At 41.6% G+C, this 25,408-nt stretch overlaps 1 protein-coding gene across 3 annotated transcripts in view; it reads right to left on the minus strand.

Moving 5' to 3' along the window:
• Positions 1-5,077: 5,077 nt before the first annotated feature.
• Positions 5,078-25,408, minus strand: part of LOC134021970 (ribonuclease inhibitor-like) — a 31,860-nt gene continuing 11,529 nt past the window's right edge. Inside the window, exons 3-15 of one of the 3 annotated variants that reach the window (XM_062463099.1) lie at positions 24,165-24,338; positions 23,705-23,878; positions 22,188-22,361; positions 21,605-21,778; positions 18,882-19,043; positions 17,754-17,927; positions 16,596-16,769; positions 15,088-15,261; positions 14,385-14,558; positions 11,670-11,840; positions 9,213-9,386; positions 6,467-6,513; positions 5,078-5,788 (exon numbers count right to left, since the gene is read on the minus strand). In XM_062463099.1, the coding sequence (XP_062319083.1) occupies positions 5,259-5,788; positions 6,467-6,513; positions 9,213-9,386; positions 11,670-11,840; positions 14,385-14,558; positions 15,088-15,261; positions 16,596-16,769; positions 17,754-17,927; positions 18,882-19,043; positions 21,605-21,778; positions 22,188-22,361; positions 23,705-23,878; positions 24,165-24,338 (2,476 nt within the window). In that variant the 3' untranslated portion in view covers positions 5,078-5,258. The remainder of the gene's footprint in view (positions 5,789-6,466; positions 6,514-9,212; positions 9,387-11,669; positions 11,841-14,384; positions 14,559-15,087; positions 15,262-16,595; positions 16,770-17,753; positions 17,928-18,881; positions 19,044-21,604; positions 21,779-22,187; positions 22,362-23,704; positions 23,879-24,164; positions 24,339-25,408) is intronic. The other 2 variants (XM_062463100.1, XM_062463101.1) reach the window with 2 other exon arrangements.

Consider the following 25,408-nt stretch of genomic DNA (forward strand, 5'->3'; position numbering starts at 1 on the left):
ACTCGGCTTTCTTAGTAGGATTCAATGTGTTGATGGAATGAAACATACAGCATTAGGGCCGATACAGGAAGACACGGCGACACTTTGTTGCAGAAGGATGATGGTGCAAGTTTTGTCCGTGGAGCATACAACGATTAATAAAAAAGAATCATGTAGACGCGTTTATTGAGTAATCGCATAACTAATTACACATGTAAACGGAGTAATCGTATTATTGGCATAAACCGACAATTGCTAGTAATAGTGTTTCTCATGGTCAAGTAAACGTACCAATCACCTGTGTGAGAGACTGAGTGGTGCGTGTCTGTCGTTACGGAGATGGTGCAGCTATGATTGCTAACGCGCTGAGGGCAGAGAATAAGAGAAATGTAGCTAGAATCCACACCTCAAACAAGATAACCTAGACGCAAAACTGTACGTCCAATCCAAAATATAAGGATATTTTCCGAGACCCAAGACTCTGCCGAAACCAGAGATATTCTTTATATGTCTGTGCAGTCAGAAATACGACTCTACCTGCAGTTTCAAAATCTTGTTCCTTCTTGCTTTCTCTGACTGATTTTACTCACCTCTCCATTGAAGTTAGTGAGAGAATTTGAAAGGCTGCTCTCGCTTCAAGGCTCATAGCTGAAAATCTGTAAATGTGAGCTCTTTAGTAGTTACATTGGCTGAAAGAGGACAATTTTTCCTACATTTTAAGGTATAACTTGTTTCTGTAAGTTAAACTATATGAACGTTAGAGGAATTTGTTTGACAAATTAGTTGAATATCAGAAAAAGAGCAGCAAGCAGAGTGTGCCACTCTGCTTGCTGCTCATTCATAAAAATCAAGAAGGAGCAAACATTTTAATGTATTTCAAACTGTCATAATTCAAAATTGGCTGAACATTTGAAAAAGCTGAATCATTTGGGAATAGCTGAATGTCTTGTGAACATTTTAAAGGTTGAATGGTGTCTCTAGCTGAAAGTAAGCTGAAGTAGTTACGTTTGAAAGAGGAGGAAGCTTTTTAATGATTTGAAAGGATTTACCATTACTTTTAATGGGAGAATAATTTGCACAAAAACCTTAATGTCTTAAAAAGTATAAAAGTGAGAAATACCAAAAGTCATAGCCATCATCTCCTGAAGGAGCTGAACGTTTTGATACAAAAGTTGTAGGAATCGGTTAAAGTATGCAGAACGAGTTAAAGGCCAAACATCGGCGGAAGAACTGAGAAGTTGAAAAGCAATAGTGAGAATGCTTAACAGCATTCTCACAATAATAATAAAGAGAAACAGGAAAACAATAGTGAGAATGCTTAACAGCATTCTCACAATAATAATAATAAAGAGAAACAGGAAAACAATAGTGAGAATGCTTAACAGCATTCTCACAATAATAATAAAGAGAAACAGGAAAACAATAGTGAGAATGCTGAACAGCATTCTCACAATAAAGAGAAACAGGAAAACAATAGTGAGAATGCTTAACCCTTTCACACGTAGGTTCTAAATTCCTTGACTGGTCCCCCAGAGTGAGTTTTTTATGCGCGTGAGTTTGGATCAATCTCAACGTTCCAGAAATTGATTATGACGCATTAAAATCGAATTGCTATACAATTTAAGTATTTATCGGTTCGCATTTTCCATTGACCTAGTTTGCACCCCGTATTAGTGACGAATACTCCATTCATTGGTTGTTTTGTTTATCCACCTTCTCATTACGTATTTCTTCCGCTTCAGGGGACTGGCGGAAACCTTCAAAGTAGATATTTTGGCTATTATTCTGGTGACTGAAGTATTTGTATAACTCAAATTATACCACCCATATAGTTTGCACGATACTGAGATGAAAGCATGAACTGTTGTATTTCACGAGGTGATGTTTTTGCCAAACTAGCTAGCTCGTAGTGTAGTAAAGAGTCAATCAACAAGTTAGCTGTTGCTAATTTACTAGGCTATGTTACGTTGTTTGTGTGGTCGGATTATAACGAAAACAAAATAATTTGGATACATCCAGTCAGTCTAATTTGATTTATATTCATCGTTTTGTTTTCTCTAGCTGGCTTCCATCTCGTAAACCTTCTGAGTTGGCAACGCAGCCAGTGTTCACAAAATAAGTTACTGGATGGAAGCCAGCTAAACGAAAACAAAACGATACATTACAATCCTAGTAATACGCTAGACTGACTAGATGCACTTGCATTACTTTGTTATAAATCTACTACACAAACTACGTAACATAGCCAAGTAAATTAGCAGCAACTGTTGATCGTCAACCAAATTGAGCTATACTGTAGGCGAGACTGGAACATGACTCCCAGACACCTCGGCGAAAGGCGATCAAGCAAGCTCATGCTGCTTGGATACCTTCAAACCTATTTGGTTGGCTTCAATTTATCTGGGAAACTTTTCTGGTGAGTAGATTATTTATACCCACAAAATATACACATACCTGTGGCATGATATTGAGACGAAAGCATGACCTGTGGTTGTTTTCCACTATCTGATGTTTTTGCTAGCTAGCTCGTAGTAAAGGGTATTATTCAGGTAACTAGCGATTACTAACTTGCCATGTTTAGTCCAATTAAAGCAAACACAATAATTCAGACATCCATTCTATATTGATGGCTATGTTTTGTGATCTCTTGCTACCATCTACTGTCATTAATTTCCGTGTTGATAGAAAATGTATTCCTCATTTATTGTCAGGCCACAGTTCAAGCAAAAATGAGAGGCAAGTGTAATTTGTTTGGAAAATCTGGGCTAGGGCTAGTTGATGGACGACATGTAGAATACACCAGACTTTATGCTTATTCAATCTAACAACCTATTGAAATGACAAGACGGCAATGTATGACTGTAATGTTTCATACTGTAATGAAACGCACCACTTGTCATACCACTTGATTGCCTGCTGTTGACCGTTTTCTATATCTTGAACATCTCCCTATAATTTTACAGGTGAATGTTGGCCCGCACAGGCCCCGTTCCAAGAAACAGAACATGACAGCACTGCTGTACAAATTGTCCATGTATAGTACATGGCCTTCTCTCAGGTGTCGAGCAAGTACGGTCAGCACAAAGTGACCATTCCTTGCTGAACATCAACGAGACCGTCAAACACCTAATTCCTTGATGTACCAGCAGCATGTTTATTTTTTTGCAAAGGCTGAAAGCCCATCTCCCATCCCATACCCTCACCACATTGCATAGAGGGACTGTAGAGAGCATCCCAAGGAGCTGCATCACGGCCTGCAGAGGACAGTGAGGACAGCTGAGAAGATAGTCAGGATCTCTCTGCCCTCCCTCACAAACATCTATACCAAATGCTGCATCCCCAAACCCACATGCATTGTGGACAAACCCATGCACCCCACACGCTCCTGTACATCATCAAACTCAATATTTTTGCATATTGCTGCTACCTCAATAACTGATGTCCATGTATTATGGTATTAGTATGTTATGTTTACATTCAGTTTCCCTTGCACTAGCTTACTTGTTTACATTCACAGTATCCCCACTTCTTGGTGTTTTGAGGCATTTGTCACAAATTTCATCTTGTCTTATTGGACCAATTTTATTGACCTAATTCCACACAGTTGTTGTAGTTGTCTAGGTTATGTCTAGGTCCTGGAAGAACGTTGTTTTGTTTCATTGTGTACTGTAAGTATATGATGACAATAAATACCAGTTGACTTGTCATGACAACAGATCCAGAAATCCCAAGCCCTTCATGATCCTGGATGTCCATAGTGGATCCTGTGTAAAGGATCATGTCCTAAACATAGCCAGTACATCACACAACTCAAACATGCTGTACCTTTTTGCCGATATGTTGACGGAAGCTTTGCCTACCCCTACACAGTGTCAAGGTTTTAAATAATTTTGATGTGATATTTTTTATAGCTGTGTGCTAATGATATTCATTGATATGTAACGTGACAATGACGAGATTGTACCCTTTCCTGGACATGTAATTAGCTACCTGAAATGAGTAAAAGGATACGTGTTAAAAATTAAGAAACGTGTTGGTGTGGGCTTTTTAACTTATTAAAATATTTATTAAAATAACTTAGTACTGTCATTACTGTTCCGATTTTTAAATATTCACACAGGTGAATCCACAGTGAATTGATATTATATATTATCGTAGTGTAGCTTTCGAGAAGCTAACTTGGCTAATGACGATAATGTAGGCTGCCATGTTTTTTGTTTTGATCAGTACTCTGCATTGTGGGTGTCAAATGGTCAACGAGATGACCTAATCTTCTCACGAGAAAATACTGAGGTGTACGGGGTCAAGGGGTACATCATCAAGGGTCATATTTGTTGCCGGAAGACAAAAAAATCAAAGATGGCCTCTAGTAGCTCAAAACGAGACGAAAGACAGACGAATGTCAGATGTTTTAGATGCATATTTGTGAACGTATATCTATTATTTCGATCTCTGGTTGGTTGTACAATAGTAAAATCTGTTGAAAGCGATAGCCAAGTCAAGGAAAACGGATAATATTATGGTTTACTAGGTGGCGTGAGTAAAGCGTGAGTTATTTTTGGTTAGCTGTTAGCTAACATTAGCTAAACTAAATTGTTTGAACGTTTTCTTATGGATAATAAAGGTAAACTTTCTCAAAATATACAGTAAATTGAGATTCATGTTTATAACATACGCGTAGGCTAATGCTGAAGAGTTTATTGTTACGTAATAAGCCAAACTGGACATTCTAAAGGACGCGTTCCAACACACCGGTGTGTTGGTACGCTCCAGGGACCAGCCAGGACTCAACACACCGGTGTGTTCGTACGCGTCAAAGGGTTAAGGAGCAGCATCACACGTGTGCGATAGTTCGAAAGCCCCACAGAGTAACGTCACACGTGTGATTCTGAACATTCCAACCGACTATTTTCCGATAGACAAAAACTACATGACAAACGCTGTAGTATGGCTTCAAAATGTACAATTAGGAGGCTAACAAGTAACACTAGCAGGTAGTAGCATTGCTACGAGTATTATGCTAGGTTGCTAGGTAACGGAAGCTAACTAAAGCTAGCTTCCGTTTTGGAAAAATAACTCACTCTGGTGGAAGCGTAGGTAATATTTAGAGATATTAATAATATTTAATATCAGTAATATTTACATCTAAAAGGTTAAAACAAAACAAACATTCTACACACACCAATATTTACAAACACTCTGGGATATCAATTCCAACTGTATACAGTTCAATCTTCAATGACATCTAAGTGAGCACAGTGTGTGAGAGTGTGTGTGGGCTATTCTACCTGACACAGTGACACTGAGGAGCCAGGATGAACATAGAACCCAGGATAGAGGGGCTCAGTGAATGTGCTGTGGAATGTGTGCAGGTGGGTCAGTGTGTCAGAGGAGACTGTGTAGAAGGACAGAGTGCCGGCCGGCCAGTCCAGATACACTCCTACTCTGTGGGAGGGGGGGGCAGGTATGTCAGTGCTCTTCTTATTGTGCCAGGCAGAGTAACTGTTATCATCACAGTCCAGACTCCAGGACTTGTTATTGTATCCAAGCCCAGAGTCATCACCCTCTCCTCTCCTGCTGATTCCTTTATATGTCACTGCTATATCAACCCCTCCTCCACTCCACTCTGCCTCCCAGTAACAGCGCCCAGACAGACCCTCTCTACACAGCACCTGTGGCCAGTCCTCAAATCTCTCTGGGTGATCAGGATACGGCTGCTCCTCCCACCTCCATGTCACCTTTCTGTTCTCCTCAGACAGAGAGAGTTCTCTGTGTGCTGTGTTTGGGTCCAGTGTGAGCTCACAGGCATCTGATGGGGGAGACCAAGACACAATATATTACTGATCATCATCATTCACATTAGAATGTCTCCCTCTTCCTGCCCTCCCCCTTTCATTCTCTCCCCCCCCACCCCCCTGACCTCCTCTCCCCCCACCCCCCTGACCTCCTCCCCCCCAGCCCCCTTATTTACTCTCTCCCCCCCCCCTGACCTCCTCTCTCCCCACCCTCCCATCTCCTCTCCCCCCCCGCCCCCTGACCTCTCCCCCCCCACCCCCCTTATCAACTCTCCCCCTCCCACCTCCTCCTCTCCCCCTCCCACCTCCTCCTCTCCCCCCACCCCCCTTATCTACTCTCTCCCCCCCACCTCCTCTCCCCCGACCCCCCCCCCCTCCTCTCCCCCCACCCCCCTGACCTCCTCTCAGAAGAGGAGAGAGACGAAAGGGGAGAAGGAGATGAAGGGAGGGGTGGGAGGAGGAGAGGGTAGGGCAGTGGAGAGGGAAGGAAGCGAGGAGTGAGGGAAGGAGGGAGGGGGACAGGAAACACACAGCAGCTAGGGGAAGGGAGGGGGGGGAACAGGGGAGGGGGAGAGAGGGGAGGGTGAAGGGAGGGCACATACGTGTGTCCATTTCTGACAGTGTCAAAGTCACTAATGGTATTGTCCCTGTATGACCCTGTGTACCAGAACTAAGTAGCAGTCAATACTCACATTTCCTAAGACCAGGTTTGATCCAGCACTCTCCACCATGATCCACACTGTAGGGAGAAGCAGAGGAATGATGAGGAAATGACACCTCACCTGTTGCTACGTGACTAAAGTAAACATGTTGTTTCTATGTTTATCATCAGAGGTGTATTCCAGAAAACAGCTCAGAGTTTTACAAACTCTGAGCCTAACCCTGAACTCAGACTTGATGAACCCTGAGATGGGAAGCACAGAGTTATCGGTTCCAGAAGAGCTGATCTGAGTTCGTTTAATTCTAATTCACTGGAATTAGGAATTCTCATGCGTGCAGGCGAGTATGCAAACATTTTCTGAAAGGTAAACAACAACTGCAACAGCAAAAGAGAGACAATTGGTCAATGAGTACATTTCAATGCAGTCTATTTATTTGACATTTAACCACACGTCTTACTACAGCTGGACAAGTGGTGGAACAATCCTATGGGCACAAAACACACTTGGCAGCAGCTGAAAATGAAATATAAAATCAGTTCAAACAGGTAGGGCATATTTTGCTTTGGCCTTCCCACCCCCTTTGCATGTCATGAGTTCTGTAATGTTGTACAATGTATGTGCCCATGTGCTGAGGTGTTTTCTCCTGTTCTCACACTGTACTCCTCTAGGAGCATAGTCTGGGGGTTGACTTTTTCTCTCATGTTTCTGCTGACATTTTCAAGGGGGCGCCGATAATGGCTGCCTCGGTCGGTATCTTTCGGCCAAAGTAAATTCCTTGTCTGTCATTGTCCCCTTCTGATTCAGACACATGATTGTTTTAATCATGTTTGACAGGATTAAACCAAGTACAAATCATTCAGTGGCTGTCTCAACTTGTGAGAATGCTGTTTTAACACATAAATGTTGTCTCACCTAATCCTGCTCAGTATATGAACATTGGACTTGTAGTGGACTAACAGAAAGAAGGCAGAGGAGGGCACCACCTCTGACAGAGGCAGAAGAGCTGGCTCTGAGCCAGAACGCTGGGCGACCAGCGGCTGAAGGCATCCCTGGAGGGAACTCATCCAAGCCTATCACCCCCGAGGACACAAGGGCCCACATAACATGTTAGTGTGTTTGTGGAGATTTCATTTGGGGGGTTCATTTCTCCCAAAGGTCATTGATGGTGTTACCTGCCTTGTTGAGCCTTCTGCCACAACAGAACCTCTTGCAGTTTAAGTTCTCAATATTGCAAAGACTGTGTACAGTACAGTAGAACAGAATGCTCTTCATCACAGAATGATACAGATATGTTGTCTGCTGCCACAGAGGGATTCAGAAAGACCTACAGAGGTATACATCTTACTGTATGGTAGCTACTGAGCTACACTGTTCTCTCCCCATGTACATTGTTTTGAGGTTCTTGTGTGGAATTATGGGTTTGACATGTACATTGACGTGATGAGAAAAAAGAATGAATGGTAAAACAACTGGCACATTCTTCTCCTTTATAACAGAGCATGACTGGGCATTACAAGGAGGAGCAGGGTTTCCCACAGAAAACGTGTTAGTTAAGGTGGTAGGGTTTGCCGTCAGACCGGGAGGGGGGGTTGTAGAGTCTAGCCTAATGTGTTCTGGGGGGAGGGGGGTCGTTTGTACGATAGACTAATGCATTCTGCAGAGAAGGGACTGTTTGGAATGAAAGGGAGCAAACAGGACAGAGTAACACGGCATTCATCTTTCTTTTTGTTTTGGACGACGTAGTTAAGGCGGCAGGCGTGTGTTGCTTACTTGCCTTAACTGGAAAGTGCTGCGGGAAACCCTGAGGAGGGTCCATCAACCTCCACAGCACAGATTAACAGGGACATGTTCAGTAAATACCAGGTTAGCTCTGCATGGAAACTTCATGTCATCCTTATGTGTTATACGCAGTGGCGGTCCTAGCACATTTGGCGCCCCAGGCAAGTTTTTCCCTTACAGATGCAACAAAATTGGCCACAATTTAGAGCCTCTCCATGTGGTCATTTTATATCAACTATTTATTCATTGAATTGAAAGAAAATGTGCCATATTGTGTTATGTATCGTTATCGGGATATGAAAGGATCTATATCAGGATATGAGATTTTGGTCATATCGCACAGCCCTACTGCAAACTAAAATACAACAGCACATTATCAGTAAAACATTTAAAATGGGGAAAATTGGAATAATTGCTTTGCAGGTCAATTTAAGGTGTAGGCCCCTACATGTTCTGCCTGTGCCCCCAACATGTTCAGTTAGGGGCTACAGTGCTCCTAGTAAAACAAGTTAGTCTGGAGCCCTGGATGAGGAAAGGACACCCCATGTCTGATAGTTGCTTCAGGCTCGGCATGAGGGAGGAGAGAGGGAGAAATTCATGGTTTGTTAAACAAAAGCTGCCAGCAAGCAGGTTAGGTTAGTTACCATCAGTTACCGTGGTAACTTAACCAGAGTTTGTGTTTCCTCTCTTTCTGGAACAGAAAACCCAGAGTTTCCCTCATCTCAGGGTTAACAAACTCACTGTTTTCACTTCAACCCACTTTCTGGAATAGACCCCAGGAAATACAATTAGGATTGTAGCTATATAGTCATAATTGCACTAAAGGCTATTGTAGATTATATAGGGCTTCTCTCTTCCTAACCCACTGTCCTAAATAAACACGCAGTCTGTGATTGTATAATCATGAAATGCAAGGCCTATTAACATACTTGGATGTATATTCAGTGTTAAGCAACATTACATTAAGAGGTATATAAAAACACAAACATGTCCTTACTTGAGTTTCTCCAGTCTGCAGTGTGGATCCTCCAGTCCAGCAGAGAGCAGCTTCGATCCTTTTTCTCCTGGATGATTGTAGCTCAGGTCCAGTTCCCTCAGGTGGAAGGGGTTGGACCTCAGAGCTGAGGCCAGAGAAGCACAGCCTTCCTCTGTGACCAGACAGCCTGACAGCCTGTAGAAAGAGGATCAATGTTGTGACAGAATCCATCTGGGCCTCCAGAGTGAGTCAGCACAGAGGGGTTCATTTGGCAGGTGCTGTCATAGCTGCTCCTCCCCCTCATTAGACAGAGTGACCTTTCCCCCCAGTTCAGGAAGGTTAGGTTTGTGGTCAGTTTGGTGCTAGTAGTTCTATGGAACATCAGGACGTCTGCTACATAAAGCCAAACTTGACTTGAATGAACACAACAAATTAGTTGGGGCTATAGCCCCTATTCTTAAGCAGTACGAGACATAGAACATGGATCATATCTTTGCATCTTTTCTATCATTGCAGAAAGCAATGTTCACGGCCACGTGACCTTTCCCTCTCTAAACGGAGTTCTATGACAGCTCGACGTAGATCATCATTGCTGCCGCTGCTTCAGAATTGTATTAAATATCACGATATCGAGGAGGATGAGCAACTGAACAGTGACAGGACGTTAATCATTCATGAAGTCATGACAACCTAATAAACAACAGCGACCAGCTACTTTCCCGACAAAGCCCTCTCCTTTTCTGTGGTAAACCTGAGGTAATTTGCTTCTAAATTACCGTAAAAAGCCTCAGTAAACTTATTTGTTCTGGACCGGCTACTAATAGACTAACTTTCAGATGGTAAATTTTTCTCTAGCTTCGAATTTTCTGAGCAGATAGACATCTGGTTCCCTTCAGACGCCTTCAGTTAACAGTGTTCTTTTTAGCAACACGGATAACTGATACAGAGACAGAGATCACATGACTGAGCGTGCCATCAAACACTTCAGGCTATTGGACAATATAAGAAGTTCTTCTAAAAAATTAAAGGGGAAATTAAATGGAAATGAAATGAACCAAAAGTATTCAAAAAACGTATCTAGCAAATAAATATTTTTTTTAAATAACAGAGAATGCCTGTCAGTATTTATTTAACTATGTTAAGTCATTAGATAACCTGACTGCCTATTGGCTCTGCACTCCCTGCGAGAAGAGGAACTGCTATATTAGTATGCTGTTCATGGATTACAGATAATCATTTAACACCATCATGCCTATGTCTTTATATAGGCTATTTCAACATTTTATATTCTTTCCAAAATTCTAGTTTTAAGTTGTAACAGTCATGTTTGCATTCTGTGCTCTTAATGTTAGGACACATTAGCAGGGCCAACCTCAATACATTTTATGGCCAATGTCACCTTTTGTGATCTGTGCAAAGGATCAATAAAAGACTGACGTTCTGTGTTCAACTTTCTTTCTTCCCTTTTTTAAAGAGCAGATATGTGTTTGAAATCTCACTCGGTATGGGGCATTTGGCTGACTCTCCCTGCATCTGAATGTGAATATGTGAATAGCCAGTTCCATACATATATACAGTATATACAGTAGTATTATACATCAAGCACACTTTTCTTGCCATTCCTAATTTGAAACCCTTCATGTAGTGGAAGAGAAGCGTCAACCACAGGAACAACAGCCGCCAGATGCTAAACTCACTGCCCAGGTAAATGTACAATAATATGATGAATAGTATATCTTAACCCTTGTGTTGTCTTCAGGGTCAAACATGACTGCTATTATATTTATCAGCAGAGAAAACCCTCAAATAGTTCTTTTTTTAACTTCAAATGTCTTACTTTTCGTAGTGACCCTAACATTCATAAAAATACATCACAACAACCACAGACACACACGTACACAATAAGAAATTGAGATTATGTGTGCTACTGATTTAGGTTACAGTCTATAAAGGTGCTGAAGATGACAGTACCTCCATTTCTCTCTTTTCGAAAGCCATGACTGCACATTTCAGTGTTGTAATAAAACAAGTGGTGTTCACAGATTAAAGTCAAAATGTTTCCACTGTGAAGAGGGAAACCCCAGATGTTCACAAAGTTTGATGAATGACAGGTTGTGTTTCAATGCGAAATAGGTTTAAGGTTGAAAATTAAATTAAGCTGTATTGTATTACCCTTTGGGCAAGGGCATACAGATTGTTAACACTACCCAAAGAGACTGCAATCGTGTTGCACATTCAGAAACAGTTGCATCAACATTTTCATTCTGTCTAAAATAAACAAAAACATGAATTAAAATATAAGCCAATCATTATGTACAGCATGTTTTAGAGTGTTTCAGATGCAGCAAATCTGCCTGTTTCTTATCAAACTAGTCCTCACTGATGACTAGAAGGCATATCTCATTCTTGGCATTAAGTTTATACCCAACTTGATGATGGTAACTTTACTAATGGCTCATGTAGAACATAAATACATACCTCAGTGTCTCCAGTTTGCAGAGTGGGTTCCCCAGTCCAGCAGAGAGCAGCTTCATGCCGGCATCCTTCAGATCATTGTTACTTAGATCTAGTTGTCTCAGGAAGGAGGTTGACTTCAGCACTGAGCCCAGAGAAGCACAGCCTTCCTCTGTGATGTGACAGCCTGACAGCCTGTAGAAGATTATCATTAGGGAGGGATCACAAACACTTTTTATTGTTATCTCTACTCTTGATGCATGATTATGCTTTGCTTATGGTCTGCACCTCTTCTTCAACACCGACCACCTCTGGAAGAATGGAACTCTCTCACTGAATTGCTCCTACCAAGCTTTCTTAAATGTTTTAACTATGAGTTTCCATGAGAGTTTAACATTTGACTCGAACACAATGACAAAGTAGCCAGTAACCAATGTGAAAAATGAACCTGCCTGAGAAGCTGATTTTACTAAGCTGGATTGTACTTGTGAAATATCCCCAAAACAATCCTGTCTAATGTATACTGAGACATCATGTGGTCTTCCTGAGGTATTTCTAAGTCATATAATGTGAAATGTAGGCCATCAGTGAATCTTTTGTTCTAGACTGTCTAGTGTCTTTCTGAACCAATCAGATCATAATTCCCTTGGTACTAGGATCAATACAAGGTTTAGTATCTCCTATGATCAGTACTATAGACGAGATCTATGGCACTGTTGTACTGACATGATCAAACTATCAATGAATATATGACACTGTTCAGGAATGGTTAGCTTGATTGTGTTATTGTGACATGAAACTTAAAAGAATAATTCACCAGTGAGATACAATAACACAATACATCCTTTTGTATGTTTTGGAATGGTTCGAACACAGTAGTGACCACATACACACTACTCCTCATGATACTGGTTCAGACAGTAGTGACCACATACACAGTACTCCTCATGATACTGGTTCAGACACAGTAGTGACCACATACACACTACTCCTCATGATACTGGTTCAGACAGTAGTGACCACATACACACTACTCCTCATGATACTGGTTCAGACAGTAGTGACCACATACACACTACTCCTCATGATACTGGTTCAGACAGTAGTGACCACATACACACTACTCCTCATGATACTGGTTCAGACAGTAGTGACCACATACACATGACTCCTCATGGAATTATTGAACTCTATTATGGGACTAGTCTCTGGTGAGGATGAGTCCACCTACAGGTGGGAAGTTGACCATCTGATGAACTGGTGCAGCCTGAACTACTTTGAGCTCAACCCTCTGAAGACAGTGGAGTTGGTTGTGGATTTCAGAAAGAGCCTGGTCCCACTCAGCCCCATCACCCTGTGTGACTCCTCCACCCTAACTCCACTGTGGAGTCCTTCAGCTTCCTGGGCTCTATCATTCTCAGGACCTCAAGTGAGAGCTGAACATCATCTCCCTCACCAAGAAAGCTCAACAGAGGATGTACTTCCTGCGGCAGCTGAAGAAGTTCAACCTGCTAAAGACAAGGGTGGTGCACTTCTACACAGCCATCATTAAGTCTATTTCACCTCCATCATCACCATCTGGTACGCTGCTGTCACTGCCAATGTTAAAGGCAGACTGCTGCGTATCATCCACATTTTCGAATTGACGATTCTGCAATTGGCTGTTAGGGTTTTTGAGACAAATTTTCCTCAGGTTGCTGTGCAGAGTCCATAGTCCTACGCACAGCTTCTTTTTCCTGACGCTACCTAACATGGCCTGAGGCATCTTTGGCTCGTATCTTACTGCAGTATTTTTGTAATACTGTTCATTTTTGTATTTGCTGGAATTAAGTCTGTATTTACTGTAAATAATTTTGTATTTTTGTACATTATTTTTGTATTTGTATTTATATTTCTACTCTATTGTTACACACCAAACCAACAACCTCGTATGTGTTAACTTACCACAGATGTGACCTCTGCCCTGTATCCAGGACAACGCCATATTATTGATTAGGCTGAAAGAAGTCTTTGATGTGCAGTGAGCCAATGTCTGAAGGGCCATGGGGCAGCTGTGTGTCTGTCTTGTGATTGTGGGACGGACCAATGACTCTTGAGAACGATGTATTATAAAATGGTGTGTTGTCTGAAGTTCTTTGGGGTTCAGTGTGCATCAAGTGCTGATGTTACTGGATACTCCAGTTCTGTCTAGGAAACTAGATGGAGCTGTCTAGTGAACTGTCTTTGGGTACTTTAATTTCTAAGGCAGCTTATGCTGCAAAACTAACCTGGTACAAATAAATAATAATGAATTATACACACAGGTAGCATATCACAGTTGTAACATATTACTGCAAGTAATATTATTCAACCCCACATTTGCCTGCATCAGCAAATCAAGACAAAAACATATTCATTAGGTAATTGAGAGAATGGGAAACAGAATGGGAAATCAAATTATAATAAATAAATAAATTGATATGTGAGATAACACAAGCACACCCAATAATAATAAAATATATATGAGAGAGAATAAAGGTTGTGGCTTGCCAGAGGCAAACACCCCCCCCCCCCCCCCCACACACACACACACACACACACACACACACACACACACACACACACGCAAAAAGGATTGGCCGGCAGGTACACAGACCTGTTGGGTAGGTACAGAGACAGTAGTGCTGCCAGGTTATGACCCCATACAGCTTGTGATGTGTGATTGAAACTATTAGTTCAAGACTAAACATGATTACAGACCTCAGTGTCTCCAATTTCCAGAGTGGACTCCTCAAAACAGCAGAGAGAAGCTTCATATCTGATTTCCTCAGGTCCTTGTTACTCAGGTCCAGTTCTCTCGGAGAGGAGGGCTTTGACTTCAGAGCTGAGGCCAAAGAAGCACAAGCTTCCTCTGTGATGTCACAGCTTGACACCCTGTGAAAGGATCATTATTACAAAAAGCATTACAATCTCTACTGCCCTCTGCTATTGGAAGGATTATCTTCATTTCTAGTCTTGACCAGATTAAACCTGATATAGAGTGCTACATGCTGGCGTTGACCAGATTAAACCTGATACAAGGTGCTACATGCTGGCGTTGACCAGATTAAACCTGATACAAGGTGCTACATGCTGGTGTAGACCAGATTAAACCTGATACAAGGTGCTACATGCTGGTGTTGACCAGATTAAACCTGATACAAGGTGCTACATGCTGGTGTTGACCAGATTAAACCTGATACAGGGTGAAAATTGCTGGTGTTCTTGTTGATCATTGAAAGACTGACCCATGTTGAGAACTGCATCTCCTACTTTTTCGTTTTTCATAACTCAGATTCATCCTTGCAGGCATACGTTTACTAAATTATTTAAATAACCACATTCTCTAAATCCAGCATCCAAATACAATGTGTGATGTGTGATAGTAACTCTTAGTTGTTTGCTGTTGAACATGATTACTGACCTTAACTTCTCCAGTTTGCAGAGTGGATTCAACTGTAGATCAGAGAGCAGTTGCATTTCTGGAATCTGGAGGTCATTGTAGCTCAGGTCCAGTTCTCTCAGGGTGGAGGGGTTTGACCTCAGAGCTGAGGCCAGAGAAGCACAGCCTTCCTCTGTGACCCCACAGCATGACAGCCTGCAAAATTGATCATATAACATACTTGACTCATCTATGTATATACGTATACATAAGTAGAATATTTTAGTACATTATGTCAAGATGTTATCTTCCATGTTTCTGTCTGTGTGTTGAGGCAATAGCTCGTCACACGGCTCCCCTCCACTGCTGAGAAGGAAGAAGGACTTGTCTAATATTGGTGCTGAACATGAATCCTTCCACAAGTATCACTTGTGTTTTGTTCCAGTACAGAAGTCAAGTTGATTCAATGATTCAAGCCTGAGCCAACATTCAGAAAAATGTAATTTGCTGATAGAATATGATATCAATATAAGTATTCATATTCAATTCATTGTCATGTTAAATCATACACCTGAACTGTTCATACCACATTGAAGAGAATTACTAGGGCTTTCTAAGGATACAAATAAACATATGATTATTTAAGGCTAATCATCCTTTATCAAGAAGATTTCACGCAGCAATTTTTACAAACATCTTCTCTGTCACCAGTTTCTTCCTCTATATCATCAGACAGCTTCATTTTCAACCACTTTCATTACAAGTTATGTTTATTTATCAAGTTTCACAGGAATCTGCAAAAAATCGAGGTTAGAGAAAATATATCTTCAAACATCTACACAACTGCAAATGCTCCACCACCCAGTCACCATGGTACCCTCCAGTGTCCAGTCACCATGGCACCCTCCAGTGTCCAGTCACCATGGTGACATCCAGGGTTCAGTGCTTGATCACCTCCCTCCTCTTCCTCCTGTACAGTCTTGCTCTTGGACAGATCCTAATCCATCATGGGTTCCTCCACCCTCACCCTCCCTGTTCTTAGCCACTGCAGTAAATTCCTCAATAAACTTCAATAAGTCCAGAACTCTGGTGCCCATATGCTCACCTCCACCCACCACCAAGATCACATCACCCCTGTCCTTCACAACCTCCACTGGCTCCAGGTTGAATACAGGATTCACTTTCAAATACTACTATACCTATAAAGTCATAAACAACCTGGCACCTCCCTACCTCTCCAACCTCCTCCTCCAACACAACCACTCTCAAGCCCTGTCTAGGAAAGCTGCATAGTGAATTGTCTTTGTGTTACTGTGTTAAACTTCTAATGATTAATCATTATAATGATTTTTGTTTAGTCATTTAAAAAACTCTTAATTCATCAAAGGAACAATGTCTCTCCCACAAATGTCCATCACATCCTCATGGTTGTAGCTCATTCCTGGCGTGCAGTTTCAACGTAACCAATAAGCAACCACATTATCTAAATCAAACATGCAAATGTGATTGAATGTGTAACTATTAGTTGTCCCTTGAACATGATTACAGACCTCAGTGTCTCCAGTTTGCAGAGTGGATCCTCCAGTACAGCAGAAAGCAGCTTCATGTCTGAATCCTTCAGGTCACTGTTGCTCAGATCCAGATCTCTCAGAAGGGGATGGTTTGTCTTCAGAGCTGAAGCCAGAGAAGCACAGCCTTCTTCTGCAATGTGACAGCCTGACAGCCTGTAGAAGGATCATTACAAGAAAGATTACAAACACTTTTTCTGGCCCCGCCCTACCTCTCCAACCTCCTCCTCCACCACAACCACTCTCAAGCTCTGGACCTGACAGGGCCTTCTCAGTTGCCGCAAGCTCCCTCCCAAACCGAATTGCAACATGCCTGCTATTTTTCATAGAGGCCATCAAAACCCACCTTTTCAAGCTTGTGTTCACCAGTTAACCTCCTGTGGTGGAAATTTGGAATACAGTTATAATGTGTATGTTTTATATATGAGGAATGTGTTTTAATGGAAGTCTAAAGTTGGTTAAGAAGCTTGATACAATGAATGTTGAATCAACTCCATTTGGTAGAGATGCCATTTGCAGTTTATGACACCTGGGGAGGATGAGACAGCTGGTCTGGAGACAATGTGGATTCAATTGTATTGTTATTGTGATCTGAGGGAGCAGTTTAAGATAGATGAACTGATCAAGCTGCTCTGACCCTTCCTGTTGCATGGGTGGTGTTAATTAAATACGTGTTTGAAGATGTCCACACAAAGGACAGTTGACCATTTGACTGGTGAACTCCTGTGGCTTTACTATCTACTGATTGGGGAGAGATGCCACATCAAAGAACTGTGGGACACTTGGTATGGAGTCAAACTGTCAGTGAGCAGTGCTGACCAATCACAGAGTTTGCTACATTGATGGATTGACCATCAGAAGAACCATTTGATCTAAAGTTTATATAAGGCAGGGTTTTAGGGTTGTTCTTCATCACTCTTGCGAACGATCTGTGGCTAGCACCTCCTTTGTTATGACTGATCACAGAGTACTCTGTTAATTCTTAAATTGTACAAATTAAATACATTTATTGAAACCGCCATCTCTTGACTGTTCAAATCTACACAGTGCCAGTAGAATTTTTCCACAACACCTCCCTTCTATCTTTCCCCTTCATGTGTGATTGAAACTATTAGTTAAATACTAAACATGATTACTGACCTCAGTGTCTCCAATTTGCAGAGTGGATTCCCCAAAACAGCAGAGAGAAGCTTCATATCTGATTTCCTCAGGTCACTGTTGCTCAGATCCAGATCTCTCAGAAGGGAGGGGTTTGTCTTCAGAGCTGAGGCCAGAGAAGCACAGCCTTCCTCTGTGACCCCACAGCATGACAGCCTGCAACATTGATCATGTAACATACTTGACTCATCTATGTATATACGTATACATAAGTAGAATATTTTAGTACATTATGTCAAGATGTTATCTTCCATGTTTCTGTCTGTGTGTTGAGGCAATAGCTCGTCACACGGCTCCCCTCCACTGCTGAGAAGGAAGAAGGACGTGTCTAATATTGGTGCTGAACATGAATCCTTCCACAAGTATCACTTGTGTTTTGTTCCAGTACAGAAGTCAAGTTCATGATTAAAGCCTTTCCAGCCTGAGCCAACATTCAGAAAAATTAAATTTGCTGCTAGAATATTATATTAATATGCATATTCATATTACATTTATTTTCTTGTTAAATCATACATCTGAACTGTTTATACCGCATTGAAGAGAAGTACTAGGGCTTTCTATGATAGAAATATACATATGATTATTTAAGGCTAATCATCCTTTATCAAGAAGATTTCACGCAGCAATTTTCCATCAGGAGCAAAACCTCAACCAGTCCATCCACCACCTATTTTGCACAAGTAATTTTGCACTATGCTGCCCAATTCATATCATTTTGTATCTTATCTTGTACTTTATATTCTATATTTACATCTATTTTATATCTCATTGTTTAGCTCTTTAGTACATTGTTTATCTTATTTATACATTCAACGTTTTACTTTTTTTTATTTTTTTTTTATTAAGATCCATATTTGTTTATTGTATGCACCTTCATGCCACAGTAAATTCTGTCTTTACTTACATGGCAATAAAAATAAATTCTGATTCTGATTATAACCAAGGTATGCAGACTACCATCGAATAATTATCAATCTACTGCTCACTGATGACAGAAAGCAACTTTGAGCAACCAACTTGAGAATAAATTATATTGTCTAAAATCAACTATATGTAGACATTGTGCTATTATGGCTTTACTATTGTCTCATGTAGAACATAAATACATACCTCAGTGTCTCCAGTTTGCAGAGTGGGTTCCCCAGTCCAGCAGAGAGCAGCTTCATGCCGGCATCATTGTTACTTAGATCTAGTTGTCTCAGGAAGGAGGTTGACTTCAGCACTGAGCCCAGAGAAGCACAGCCTTCCTCTGTGATGTGACAGCCTGACAGCCTGTAGAAGATTATCATTAGGGAGGGATCACAAACACTTTTTATTGTTACCTCTACTCTTGATGCATGATGATGCTTTGCTCATGGTCTGCACCTCTTCTTCAACACCGACCACCTCTGGAAGAGTGGAACTCTCACTGAATTGCTCCTACCAAGCTTTCTTAAATGTTTTAACTATGAGTTTCCATGAGAGTTTAACATTTGACTCGAACACAATGACACAGTAGCCAGTAACCAATGTGAAAAATGAACCTGCCTGAGAAGCTGATTTTACTAAGCTGGATTGTACTTGTGAAATATCCCCAAAACAATCCTGTCTAATGTATACTGAGACATCATGTGGTTTTCCTGAGGTATTTCTAAGTCATATAATGTGAAATGTAGACCATCAGTGAATCTTTTGTTCTAGACTGTCTAGTGTCTTTCTGAACCAATCAGATCATAATTCCCTTGGTACTAGGATCAATACAAGGTTTAGTATCTCCTATGATCAGTACTATAGACGAGATCTATGGCACTGTTGTACTGACATGATCAAACTATCAATGAATATATAACACTGTTCAGGAATGGTTAGCTTGATTGTGTTATTGTGACATGAAACTTAAAAGATTAATTCACCAGTGAGATACAATAACACAATACATCCTTTGGTATGTTTTGGAATGTTTCGAACACAGTAGTGACCACATACACACTACTCCTCGTGATACTGGTTCAGACAGTAGTGACCACATACACACTACTCCTCATGATACTGGTTCAGACAGTAGTGACCACATACACACTACTCCTCATGATACTGGTTCAGACAGCAGTGACCACATACACACTACTCCTCATGATACTGGTTCAGACAGTAGTGACCACATACACACTACTCCTCATGATACTGGTTCAGACAGTAGTGACCACATACACACTACTCCTCATGATACTGGTTCAGACAGTAGTGACCACATACACAGTACTCCTCATGATACTGGTTCAGACAGTAGTGACCACATACACACTACTCCTCATGATACTGGTTCAGACAGTAGTGACCACATACACACTACTCCTCATGATACTGGTTCAGACAGTAGTGACCACATACACATGACTCCTCATGGAATTATTGAACTCTATTATGGGACTAGTCTCTGGTGAGGATGAGTCCACCTACAGGTGGGAAGTTGACCATCTGATGAACTGGTGCAGCCTGAACTACTTGGAGCTCAACCCTCTGAAGACAGTGGAGTTGGTTGTGGATTTCAGAAAGAGCCTGGTCCCACTCAGCCCCATCACCCTGTGTGACTCCTCCACCCTAACTCCACTGTGGAGTCCTTCAGCTTCCTGGGCTCTATCATTCTCAGGACCTCAAGTGAGAGCTGAACATCATCTCCCTCACCAAGAAAGTTCAACAGAGGATGTACTTCCTGCGGCAGCTGAAGAAGTTCAACCTGCTAAAGACAAGGGTGGTGCACTTCTACACAGCCATCATTAAGTCTATTTCACCTCCATCATCACCATCTGGTACGCTGCTGTCACTGCCAATGTTGAAGGCAGACTGCTGCGTATCATCCACATTTTCGAACTGACGATTCTCCAATTGGCTGTTAGGGCTTTTGAGACAAATATTCCTCAGGTTGCTGTGCAGAGTCCATAGTCCTACGCACAGCTTCTTTTTCCTGACGCTACCTAACATGGCCTGAGGCATCTTTGGCCCGTATCTTACTGCAGTATTTTTGTAATACTGTTCATTTTTGTATTTGCTGGAATTAAGTCTGTATTTACTGTAAATAATTTTGTATTTTTGTACATTATTTTTGTATTTGTCTTTATATTTCTACTCTATTGTTACACACCAAACCAACAACCTCGTATGTGTTAACTTACCACAGATGTGACCTCTGCCCTGTATCCAGGACAACGCCATATTATTGATTAGGCTGAAAGAAGTCTTTGATGTGCAGTGAGCCAATGTCTGAAGGGCCATGGGGCAGCTGTGTGTCTGTCTTGTGATTGTGGGACGGACCAATGACTCTTGAGAACGATGTATTATAAAATGGTGTGTTGTCTGAAGTTCTTTGGGGTTCAGTGTGCATCAAGTGCTGATGTTACTGGATACTCCAGTTCTGTCTAGGAAACTAGACGGAGCTGTCTAGTGAACTGTCTTTGGGTACTTTCTAAGGCAGCTTATGCTGCAAAACTAACCTGGTACAAATAAATAATAATGAATTATACACACAGGTAGCATATCACAGTTGTAACATATTACTGCAAGTAATATTATTCAACCCCACATTTGCCTGCATCAGCAAATCAAGACAAAAACATATTCATTAGGTAATTGAGAGAATGGGAAACAGAATGGGAAATCAAATTATAATAAATAAATAAATTGATATGTGAGATAACACAAGCACACCCAATAATAATAACGCAAAAAGGATTGGCCGGCAGGTACACAGACCTGTTGGGTAGGTACAGAGACAGTAGTGCTGCCAGGTTATGACCCCATACAGCTTGTGATGTGTGATTGAAACTATTAGTTCAAGACTAAACATGATTACAGACCTCAGTGTCTCCAATTTCCAGAGTGGACTCCTCAAAACAGCAGAGAGAAGCTTCATATCTGATTTCCTCAGGTCCTTGTTACTCAGGTCCAGTTCTCTCGGAGAGGAGGGCTTTGACTTCAGAGCTGAGGCCAAAGAAGCACAAGCTTCCTCTGTGATGTCACAGCTTGACACCCTGTGAAAGGATCATTATTACAAAAAGCATTACAATCTCTACTGCCCTCTGCTATTGGACGGATTATCTTACATGCTGGCGTTGACCAGATTAAACCTGATACAGGGTGAACATTGCTGGCGTTGACCAGATTAAATTTGATACAAGGTGCTACATGCTGGTGTTGACCAGATTAAACCTGATACAGGGTGAAAATTGCTGGTGTTCTTGTTGATCATTGAAAGACTGACCCATGTTGAGAACTGCATCTCCTACTTTTTCGTTTTTCAGAACTCAGATTCATCCTTGCAGGCATACGTTTACTAAATTATTTAAATAGCAACCACATTCTCTAAATCCAGCATCCAAATACAATGTGTGATGTGTGATAGTAACTCTTAGTTGTTTGCTGTTGAACATGATTACTGACCTTAACGTCTCCAGTTTGCAGAGTGGATTCCACTGTAGATCAGAGAGCAGTTGCATTTCTGGAATCTGGAGGTCATTGTAGCTCAGGTCCAGTTCTCTCAGGGTGGAGGGGTTTGACCTCAGAGCTGAGGCCAGAGAAGCACAGCCTTCCTCTGTGACCCCACAGCATGACAGCCTGCAACATTGATCATATAACATACTTGACTCATCTATGTATATACGTATACATAAGTAGAATATTTTAGTACATTATGTCAAGATGTTATCTTCCATGTTTCTGTCTGTGTGTTGAGGCAATAGCTCGTCACACGGCTCCCCTCCACTGCTGAGAAGGAAGAAGGACGTGTCTAATATTGGTGCTGAACATGAATCCTTCCACAAGTATCACTTGTGTTTTGTTCCAGTACAGAAGTCAAGTTGATTCAATGATTCAAGCTTGAGCCAACATTCAGAAAAATTTAATTTGCTGATAGAATATGATATCAATATAAGTATTCATATTCAATTCATTGTCATGTTAAATCATACACCTGAACTGTTCATACCACATTGAAGAGAATTACTAGGGCTTTCTAAGGATACAAAAAAACATATGATTATTTAAGGCTAATCATCCTTTATCAAGAAGATTTCACGCAGCAATTTTTACAAACATCTTCTCTGTCATCAGTTTCTTCCTCTATTTCATCAGACAGCTTCATTTTTAACCACTTTTATTACAAGATATGTTTATTTATCAAGTTTCACAGAAATCTGCAAAAAATCGAGGTTTGAGAAAATATATCTTCAAACATCTACACAACTGCAAATGCTCCACCACCCAGTCACCATGGTACCCTCCAGTGTCCAGTCACCATGGCACCCTCCAGTGTCCAGTCACCATGGTGACATCCAGGGTTCAGTGCTTGGTCACCTCCCTCCTCTTCCTCCTGTACAGTCTTGCTCTTGGACAGATCCTAATCCATCATGGGTTCCTCCACCCTCACCCTCCCTGTTCTTAGCCACTGCAGTAAATTCCTCAATAAACTTCAATAAGTCCAGAACTCTGGTGCCCATATGCTCACCTCCACCCACCACCAAGATCACATCACCCCTGTCCTTCACAACCTCCACTGGCTCCAGGTTGAATACAGGATTCACTTTCAAATACTACTATACCTATAAAGTCATAAACAACCTGGCACCTCCCTACCTCTCCAACCTCCTCCTCCAACACAACCACTCTCAAGCCCTGTCTAGGAAACTAGATCGAGCTGTATAGTGAATTGTCTTTGTGTTACTGTGTTAAACTCTTAATGATTAATCGTTATAATGATTTTTGTTAAGTCATTTAAAAAACTCTTAATTCATCAAAGGAACAATGTCTCTCCCACAAATGTCCATCACATCCTCATGGTTGTATCTCATTCCTGGCATGCAGTTTCAATGTAACCAAAAAGCAACCACATTATCTAAATCATACATGCAAATGTGATTGAAAGTGTAACTATTAGTTGTCCCTTGAACATGATTACAGACCTCAGTGTCTCCAGTTTGCAGAGTGGATCCTCCAGTACAGCAGAGAGCAGCTTCATGCCTGAATCCTTCAGGTCACTGTTGCTCAGGTCCAGATCTCTCAAAAGGGGATGGTTTGTCTTCAGAGCTGAAGCCAGAGAAGCACAGCCTTCTTCTGCAATGTGACAGCCTGACAGCCTGTAGAAGGATCATTACAAGAAAGATTACAAACACTTTTTCTGGCCCCGCCCTACCTCTCCAACCTCCTCCTCCACCACAACCACTCTCAAGCTCTGGACCTGACAGGGCCTTCTCAGTTGCCGCACCCTCCCTCCCAAACCGAATTGCAACATGCCTGCTATTTTTCATAGAGGCCCTAAAAACCCACCTTTTCAAGCTTGTGTTCACCAGTTAACCTCCCTTCTGTCTTTCCGCTTCATGTGTGATTGAAACTATTAGTTCAATACTAAACATGATTACAGACCTCAGTGTCTCCAATTTGCAGAGTGGATTCCCCAAAACAGCAGAGAGAAGCTTCATATCCGAATCCCTCAGGTCACTGTTGCTTAGATCCAGATCTCTCAGAAGGGAGGGTTTTGACTTCAGAGCTGAAGCCAGAGAAGCACAGCCTTCCGCTGTGAGGTGAAGGGCTGGCAACCTGTAGAAGGATCATTACAGGATTACAAACAACCTGAAACAGGTCTTGTGACAGACTGGATCCCTCAGCACCTGCTCACACAGCGCACACCTGGACTGGTCCTCTGCCAGGACAGCTCTGCTCCTCTTACTGCAGAGACATGATCCCATATGAACACCAGTCTCTCACACACAGACACAAACACACAGCACACACACACACCGCACACCTGGACTGGTTTAACTAAAGGCTTCCACTAGGAGCAGACGTCTGTGTTCTAAGCTCACATTCAGGTTACATTTACATTTAGTCATTTAGCAGACGCTCTTATCCAGAGCTGAACTAGTTAGAGCTGGTGTTTGTGTCTACAGGAGAGTATCTCTCCAGGAGCAGGGTTGGAGTGTAAACCTACAGGATGGTATCTCTCAATAGCAGGGTTGGAATATAAACCGACAGGAGGGTATCTCTCCAGGAGCAGGGTTGGAGTGTAAACTGTGGTGGAAATTTTGGAATACAGTTATAATGTGTGTGTTTTATATGAGGAATGTGTTTTAAGGGAAGTCTAAAAGTTTGTTAAGAAGCTTAACCTTTTCATGTTCCTGTTAAATTTGCCTGAAAACGCCTAAACAGCATACCCAAAGTAAATTGGAAGCTGTTCTTGAACCATTTGGAGTACATGCATGTAAATGATCTCTTTTGAAAGCTGACACTCTGAAGTTATGTCCCCTGTTGTCAGGACCCCTGTCAGTCCTTCTAGTGTTGAGTAATAGAAGCTTGAACACAAGGAAAGTGAAAATTTCTATTTCCGCCTAGATTTTGTTTTGAAAACAGAGGCCTGAATAGGCCTAGAGGTGGTAGGTATTATCTGGAAGACTAAATTGGACCACAGGTTGAAGCCTTACCCAATTCAAATCAAAAGTCAAACATAATACCACAATATATTCATATTTGACACATGTTTTTATAAGAGTACATCCAGGAATTTTCTAAAAGGGTCTTTTGGAGACTCCAAAATGACCCTTTGTAACCAAGGTCAAGGTCAAATAAAAAGGTATTATTTTTCATAATTGTTATCTCTGGCCCATCTCTGG

Source organism: Osmerus eperlanus, chromosome 6 (assembly GCF_963692335.1).
Source record: "Osmerus eperlanus chromosome 6, fOsmEpe2.1, whole genome shotgun sequence".
NCBI classification, from domain to species: domain Eukaryota; kingdom Metazoa; phylum Chordata; class Actinopteri; order Osmeriformes; family Osmeridae; genus Osmerus; species Osmerus eperlanus.